Genomic DNA, 8,435 nt, shown 5'->3' with positions numbered 1-8,435 from the left:
CACTCTGGGAAAGCCTCTCTGAATAACGTCTTCAGGAGGTGCAGAAATCAACACAACATTGGCCCCTGCCTGACCTGCGGAGGGAGGGAGTTCCACAGGAAGGGGGCCACCACACTGAAGGCGCTGTTCCCGCTGGACTCCAACCGGGCCATAGGCCCACGTGGAACCCCCACGAGGAAGCCCTCCAATGACCTCTGGGACCGGGCAGGTTGGTAAAGACAGGCACAGGATGGCGCCCTACGTTATTTTGGAGGGGCAGTGAAAGCAAAGAAGCCGCCGCGCCGCTCCATTCCCTGGGAGCCCGGCAGCTTTGCACAGCCCGCCCTGGCCCCCACGCCGCTCCTCGATTCCCGTCCGGAGAGCCGCGGCGGCGGCGCCCTGGATGGAAGCGTCGTCGCCATGACGACCCTGGCCCGGGTTGTGCAGAACGGGACACGCCCCCCCGCGCCCCTGGTTAAGAGCGCCGCTGCCCGGCGAGGGCCTCGGCGGCTCCTGCACAGCGCTGCAGCGGAGAGGGGCGGGGGCTTCGGTGCAGCCGCCGCCTGCCGCCGCCCGCCCGGCTTGAGTTCGCCGCTCGGGCAGGGAGGAGTCCGGCGCACGCCGCCTTTCGCTCTCCGCACTCATTGCAGAAGCGGCTGAGAGAGGAATCCCCGAAGAACGCCCAGCCGACGAGGGCGAGGAGGTGAGCGTTTGCCTTTTGTTGGAAGCCGCGCCAGGCATCGCGATGCACTTCGCAAGGTTTGGCTGGGTGGGTCGGTGGGGGCTTGTACAGCTTGGGGCTGGCACCGGAGCCAAAGCAAGCGCGATCTCCCTTTGGATTAGCCCTGCTGGCTACAGGCATTGGTTTAAACAGCAACAACAAAATCAGATCCCCCAGCTGAGTATGTGCCTAGTAGGATTTGAAGCCCCCCCCCCCCCCAGGAAAGAGTGGCGGCACGGGGAGAACCAGCCACATTTTGCCGTCCTGCCCGACGCGTTTCGAGCCCGAGGAGAGATTCTTCCCGCCGAGGCGAGAATCGTAGAATGCGTGAGATATTCATGGCAGCCTTTCTTGGCTTGTACTTAAAAGGGCAGGCAAAAGAAAGATGAACCTATTGAATTTCTGCCGGTTGGGCTGCTTTGGGGGGGGGGGCGGGATGCCGCCCTCTTTTGTTTTTCTTACAGGGGTGCGACAGTTGGCTGCCCCTTGTTAGGGCACTGCAAAATAGTCATCAGAAGCGAGGTAGGAGAAATCATACATCCAAGGTGATATGCTGAGATTCCACCCTCCCACCGCCCCAGGTTTTAAGGCTACAGTCTTAAAGCATGCTAAATTGGAAGCAGTAAATCCCATTGTAATCAGTTGTGCTTCCTCTTGAATGAGCTAGGATCAGGCTGACAAAGTAAAAGTTCTTTAAAATCTTTAATCTTGTTTGTGCAAGAAAACCAACCTCAAGAGGTTGGCCAACATTCTTCCCATTTTTCAGACAAGGAATAGAGGTTGTGCTATGAAGCCGTGGCCTGAACATGATGTTGGACTGCCTCCCAGTTGTGGGAATGTTTGCTTTGGGGATGTCCCAAGGCTTACTCTGGGATGCAGAATCCCCTGCTTCCTTATTCTTTGGTAAGGGAAGGTTAGACATCAATTGGCTTCACACCTGAGAGCGATAGAAACAAAGCTTTACATCAGTCCCAATACAACTCGATCATCTTGTAGGGGATGGTATCACACTGGTGGGAGTGGTCCCAAGCTAATTCAGGGTGCAAAGCTAATTCAAGGGTACAAAGTTCCTTAGTTCTATCAGCCAGGATTGCCATGGTGGGGGCACCACACTTGAGAATGACTTTGCAGAAAAATTAAGCTTTTGGATGGACACAACCTTAGGAGATCTCTGTTCAGGGGGGAGGGTGTGATTTGGGGAAGGAGGAACCCCTTTCAGATTCAGGGTTTTGAATTCAGAGCTGCTTCTCTGCTTCATCCAAAGGGTTCTCTCTGCTGGGCCACAGTTGTGTAATGAGGCAGCATGATCTTGCGCACACTTCTGCATGTGTAAACTCCATTATGGTTAAGGGGACCCCTCCCAAGTAAATGTCCCTTTGAAATTGCAGCCTTAAAAAGTTTCACCAATTTTTCCCCAAGTGGATTACAAAATGGCTAAGGGGTCAGGGTGCAAACTCCAAGGGCTCCATCCAAATATTTGGAGAAGGGGCAGTAAAATATTGGCGGGGGTGGCAGGAGGGGTTATATGCAACAGCAAGACTTTGGCGTCGATGGCCAACGTTAGAACAGCGAATATTGCCGTTTGCTTCCCATAGGTTTTGCTTGTATATTGGTAAATACAACAAATGCATGACGATATTGTAAATCCCCCATCCAAAGCTAGCTCTGCCCCTGACACTTGGAAATGTGGGAAATGCGTAATAGCATGAGGAGGGTCTAGCTCAGTGGTGGAGGACCTGCTTGGCTTGCCAAAGGCTCCAGGTTCCAGTCAGAAGGGGCAAAACCTTTTCTGCTGCAGACCCTGGTGATCTGCCACCAATCAGAATGAACAAGACAGTCTGATAGTCAAGACGGTCTGAGCTGATTTCAGGCAGCTTCCTACGAATTCATTCTCCCTTTGTCATCGCCGTTGGTATGGCTTCGGGGGTCATTTTACTTACAGAAATGTACCGGGGGGGGGAGGACTTGGGGAGGGAGATGAAGGCACCTCTTTTTGGCCAACCACTACATTAGCTGGGCCATCTGCCCTTCTGCCACCAAATGCCTTTCTGCAATGCTCAGGCAATTCCCTCTGGGACTCCCTGCTGTTACGCTTCTAACTGAGGGCTGCTGGTAAAAGATGCTACAAGGGACTTTACATGGCTGCTGGGAACCAGTCCATTGATCGATTGACTGGACTGTGGTTTCATGGTGAAACGCTTACATGCACCATAGCATCTGTGGTCTGTGCAGTTGAAGAGGATTTGCACCATGCTGGCTGGAGGCAGGAGGGGCAATCATTGCTTCTCTGTACCCAGAAAGCTCAAAACCTGCGTATTATCGATCAAACCAGGTGTATCTATTACAGGTTGTTGGTGTCCGGTTATTTTCCGTCCGCTTGCTCACACAGTTTGCAGCGTAGGACTTGGAGGTACCAGTGTCGGATTTAATCAACAAATGTTTATATGGCTGGGCAGGTCACTTGCCTTTATTCTGATGCTCTGGGGGAAGGAGAGTTAGAAAAACGTGATTGAGCAAGGAGCGTTTGTTGCGATGATTGTGTGCGTGTGTGGGGAAGTAGGTAAGTTGGAGTGCGTAATTACAGGCAATCCTTTAAAACAAAGGTTCCATTGATTGATTGATTGATTGATTGCATTTATACCCCGCCTTTTTTCCTCTTGCAAGGAACCCAAGGCGGCTTACATTATCCACCTCCTCTCCATTTTATCCTCACAACAACAACCCTGTGAAGTGAGTTGGGCTGAGAGTCTGTGACCGGCCCAAAGTCACCCAGTGAGCTTCCATGGCCGAGTGGGGACTAGAACCCAGATCTCCCGACTCCCATGTTTTAAATACAAGTGCCTATAAAACTGCTTGGCAAGCACCATGTTAGGTGGCATTCCTGTTTCCCCCCCATCTTGGAGGGAATGCCTCTTCTAAGACAGTGCTTGCATGCCTCTAAAAGGCAAAGGAACTGTGCTGTTTGCTTCAGTTCTTGCTTTACCCACAAGCATATTTATGCAGATTTCATCAATGAATTGACTAAAACTCATCCTACTGATTTAAGGTTTTTTGAAATCGGGGGACAGCCCAGTAGTGAGGTGTGCAATTGTGAATTGGTACCCAGGCAGAAGGAATCCCTCTTTCTGTGTATCCATAATCTTTCACACAGAATATTGGTCATGCTGGTTGTTTTGTTTCCCCCCATTGGATGTGACTTGACTCGCTTGCTTAACTTATATGGAACACAGGGATAGGCAGTCTAATGGTGATCTGTCTCTTAACTATGCAGGTGCTCAGTCCTTCCACAGCATCTAAGATGCAGCCCAGGACAAGACGATTTTCACTGTACATCTTGTCAGCTTTGTTGCTTGCATGCTTGGTATACGTAAGGAGAGACACCAAATCGGTTGTGTCTTCAGCATCTGGAAAACCACATGGAAAAAATCAGAAGCGTACATTCAGGCTTCCCGGACTAGCAGAGCCTAGCGAATGCTTGCCAGACATTTCTGTTGCCAATTCCTCCACCTTCCTCCCTGAGGTCTACCGTATTTTCCTAATGTACAAGCATTGCCGGAACTTCTCCACTCTGCTGAAGCCCTCTGGTTGTGATGCGGAGACGTTCCTGCTGCTGGCTATCAAGTCTGCCCCGGTGAACATAGACCGCCGGGTGACCATCAGGAACACCTGGGGGAAGGAGACCGTCATTGGCGGCAAATTGGTGAGGTTGCTCTTCTTACTTGGCCGCTCGCAGGTCAAAGTCCAGGCTCACTCCCTCCACCAGCTTTTGACCTACGAAAGCCTGGAGTTTGACGACATCCTCCAGTGGGATTTTGTGGATAATTTCTTCAACCTGACGCTGAAGGAGCTACACTTCCTTCGGTGGCTGGCGGAGGACTGCCCCCATGCCCGCTTTGTGCTGAAGGGTGACGACGATGTCTTTGTGAACACTTACAATGTTGTGGAGTTCCTGAAAGATCTGGACCCCGAGAAGAATCTCTTTGCCGGGGACGTCATCAGCAAAGCCCGACCAATCCGGAATGCCAAGACCAAGTATTTCATCCCAGAGTCGATGTATCCGGCGTCCTTCTATCCCCTCTATGCTGGCGGCGGCGGCTATGTCATGTCCCGGCTGACGGTGCGGCAGCTGCAGACGACGGTCGAGGAGACTGAGCTGTTCCCAATCGACGATGTCTTTGTTGGGATGTGCTTGGCCAAAATGGGGATGACACCGGTGCACCACCCGGGCTTTAAGACCTTTGGAATCCAGAGGCCCTTTAATCCATTTGATCCCTGCCTGTACAAAGAACTGATGATCGTACACAAACTGAACCCGACGGAGCTGTGGGTCATGTGGACGTTGCTGAAAGATGACAGCCTCAGATGTGCCATGTCAGTAACTCAGAAACTATAGAACAGATTTGGATGCATCTGGTGCAATACAACGTGGCTGAGACTTTGATAGGAGTTGGCTTAAACTGATATTAACGATAATGTGTGTGTGTGTGTTTTAAAGCAGATTGTTTACAGAAGAATAACTGTAATGCATTCTTTATTTTGAGGAGGGTAAGGCCATCAGTGGCTACTGGTCATGATTGCTGTCAGAGGCAGTTTGTCTCTGTGTGCCAGTTGTTGGGGGCCACGAGCGGGAGGGTGCTGTTGCCCTTGTGTCCTGCTTCTGGGCTTCCCATTGGGCCAGCTGGTTTGCCACTGTGCAAACAGAATGCTGGACTAGGTGGGCCTTTGGCCTGATCCGGCACAGCTCTTCCTGTGTTCCTATTCTTTCTAAAATAATTGTTTATAGAAGTTTTTGAAGGCTAATGCTCAAATGGCTTTCAACGGCTGTTCGTCCTGATGGCTATATGGGACCTCCATGCTCAGACACAGTATGCCACTGAATGGGAGATGGATTTTGCCTTCGCGCCCTGCTGGCTGGCATCTGTTTGGTGCCGGTGGGAAGCAGATGCTGGACTAGATGGATCTTTAGCCTAATCCAGCAGGACTCTACTTAGGTACTTGCAACAGTCTTCCCTGACCTGGTGCCCTCCAGATGTGTTGGACTTCCATTATTTCTGGCCATGCTGTTGCCATCCAACACATCTGAAGGGAACCAGGTTCGGGAAGTGGGCTTACAAATTAGTTCCACTTTCAGGTTCTCTTGCTTTGGATGAAGGTCATGGTTTTAGGATCAGGGCTTTAAAAATTAAGCAGTGGTCCTAGTCATAGGGAGAGGGCACAATCCCTTAAAGCTGTGGGAGAGTGAAGTTTGCCTTTAGTTTTCACCCTTGAAATCGTAGGACTCAAAAGCACTTCGTTTTGGCTGGATTCATACGTAGGGCCACATCACCCCAGAGCAGAAACTTCAGTTGGGAGAACATTTTTAACATCTTGGGCAAGAAGTGTATATATTCTCTGTGTTTAACTGCAGCCAGCGGATAGAGTTTCTGCAGTCCTTGGGTTAGATCCAGATTTACGCTGTATCAGCTGTATAGATAGAAGTGGACTTCCCTGCAACCTCCTTTCTGTGGCAGCCCCTCCAACACGCCCCCCCCCCCAAATGCTACACAGTCAGGAGACCCTGCTTGAATGGGAAGAGCTGTAAGGAGGGAAGGAGATCTCCCAAAATTGGGGGGAGGGACCTGTGAGCAGAGCCCTACCTCTTGTGCAAGGTCCCTTCTTCTCACGGAAGGCAGATCCCTTGTAGATGTGACGGTGGCCAAGGTGTGTAATCTACCTAACACCTCAAATGATAGAGGGGATGAGTGGTTCCAAGGCGTGGCTTGAAGGGATAAGAAATGAAGCTAATTGGTTTTGGTCAGCGCCTCACGGGGAGACTGCCTGGCAAATGCCCATCTATACCACCTTGAGTTCCATCATGGGAAAAAGGCAGGACAGAAATGTAGTTTGACAAATAAGAATATTCTCCATGAGCATAAGACCAGGATGTGCCCCTGGTCTCTTCTAATCTGCTGTTGAGACATGACTCTGCTACAGATTTAAACCAGTTTCAAATCTAATAATGGCCATGGCTTCCAGAACTAGGGATACTAGGAATCGTACTTCTGTGAAGCGGTTCGGGTTTGCCAGCAGAACTAGAATTCTTATAATCCTCCGGCAGTGGGAAATGCATGAGAGTAAAGATAATTAAATTGTGGGGTTAGAGTATAAGTGGACCGGGAGGGGGGGGGGGGGCGGTATCTCCTACAGCAGTAAGCTGTTTTGCCCTTAGTAGAAAGTCAAAGGCACTACTCTTGACCTGGATACGGGCTGATTCACTAGCCCTGGGTAACACAGAAATCCTTGGGCATTCTTAGCTGATAACCTGCAAATTAACCTTGCTAAGGATGGTTACACCATTAGTCACCATGCTATGTATACATATATACACACCACTATTGTATGTATAGCTCAATATATAAACTCTATATTGTGTGTGTGTGTGTGTGTGTGTGTGTGTGTGTGTGTGTGAAAGTGAGACAATATAAATTCATTCTTATCTAGTGGCTATAACATACCTTGCTAGATTTTTTGTTTTTCACTGGCATTTTGGCAGGAAAAGTACTTGACTTGGGGCAGGGAGAGTGGGAGGTCAGATAAGCACTGCATATAACATCTGCTCACTTTTTTTCCTTCACAGCAAAGGTGAATAAACTGCCATATTACAGATGTTGAATTACTTTTGTATTGCTAAAAGTGGCAACAGAGCATTGTGGTCATTGAAGCAAAGATTTGGGGAGATTGCAAGGATGGGGAATAGAAAATGTGCAATGCAGCCTTGCAAATAGCCTCTTGGTGGACCACCTGTGGTGAGTATGTATAGTCCCTTGGTGACCAGTCAGGAAAGAAACTAGTAAATTGGAGAATAATTGGTTTTCTGTTTTCCCCTTTTCTGGCTTTTCACTTTAGTGCATGCATATGTGGGATAACTAGCAAGCATACTGTTTGGGAAGGGAGCAGAAGAGGTGTTTGTGCATGTAGGCAGAGTCAGGTTGTATTTATGTTATGTACATGTGTGCAGGGGCAGCAGTGAGAAAAGGATAGATTTAAAGTAGTGTTGTGTCCAAATGTTTCAGCAGATCACTGAAAGCTATTTACCTTAAAAAAAAGAAAAGCATGCACTACTTTCTGTGAATATTTCACTGTAAGCACTGCTTGGTCCAAATTGTGTTTCCGTAGACCTCATCTTTGATTTCTGTTTGACTAAGATAAAATCCATTCTGCATACATCTCACCAGCACCACACTATAGCAGTAGGTTGGGTTTTAAATGCAGTTGTGTAGTTAGGATAGGTTTTATTTGGTCCTTCTCTTAATTTGCCTTAATAGTGGGTTGGATTAGCTGCAACTCAGCATGTTTTCTCCACTGCCTTTGATTTTTTGCTTCCCTTGTGTCGAGTGGTGGTTTGTAGCAGCATGGGACTGTTTGGCCCATGTGGTCATCTGGTTTTGGACAATGTGGTACAGTGGTGCTATTCTCAAAGACGTGTGAGTGGTGCATTGTGGGTCCTGCTTGCAGTGTCTCGGCATAGAAAGGTACAGAGGAGCCAAAGCACACGCGTTTGCCAGGGACGCAGGCCCCAAACTAATCATCTTTAGTCAGTTGCTGAGCGTGTGCTTTGTACACAGAAGATCCCAGGTTCTAAGTCTGGCACCACGAGCTAAAAAGAATTGGGAGGCAGGTGCTGGGAAAGACCGCTGTCTTGAGCACAGGTGTTGAAACCAAGGCCTTGGTGTCCAGTGCTGGACAGTTTGAAGAG

At 49.3% G+C, this 8,435-nt stretch overlaps 1 protein-coding gene across 1 annotated transcript; it reads left to right on the top strand.

Annotated features, from left to right (window-relative positions):
• The first annotated feature begins 444 nt into the window (after positions 1-444).
• Positions 445-7,181, top strand: B3GNT4 (UDP-GlcNAc:betaGal beta-1,3-N-acetylglucosaminyltransferase 4). The gene is made up of 2 exons (XM_084820216.1): positions 445-682; positions 3,972-7,181. The coding sequence occupies exon 2, from the start codon at positions 3,999-4,001 to the stop codon at positions 5,091-5,093; it is 1,095 nt and encodes a 364-aa protein (XP_084676342.1). The 5' UTR covers positions 445-682; positions 3,972-3,998; the 3' UTR covers positions 5,094-7,181.
• The last annotated feature ends 1,254 nt before the right edge of the window (positions 7,182-8,435 follow it).

This window comes from Heloderma suspectum, chromosome 13 (genome assembly GCF_057233095.1).
Source record: "Heloderma suspectum isolate Gila_16-S chromosome 13, 16-S_ref, whole genome shotgun sequence".
Taxonomy (NCBI): domain Eukaryota; kingdom Metazoa; phylum Chordata; class Lepidosauria; order Squamata; family Helodermatidae; genus Heloderma; species Heloderma suspectum.
The sequence above is the reverse complement of the archived record's forward strand: the minus strand, read 5'-3'. Positions and strand labels throughout refer to the sequence as shown.

Bases quoted from the DNA above. Each gene is read 5' to 3' on its own strand.
- B3GNT4 (XM_084820216.1), top strand. From the start codon at position 3,999: ATGCAGCCCAGGACAAGACGATTTTCACTGTACATCTTGTCAGCTTTG.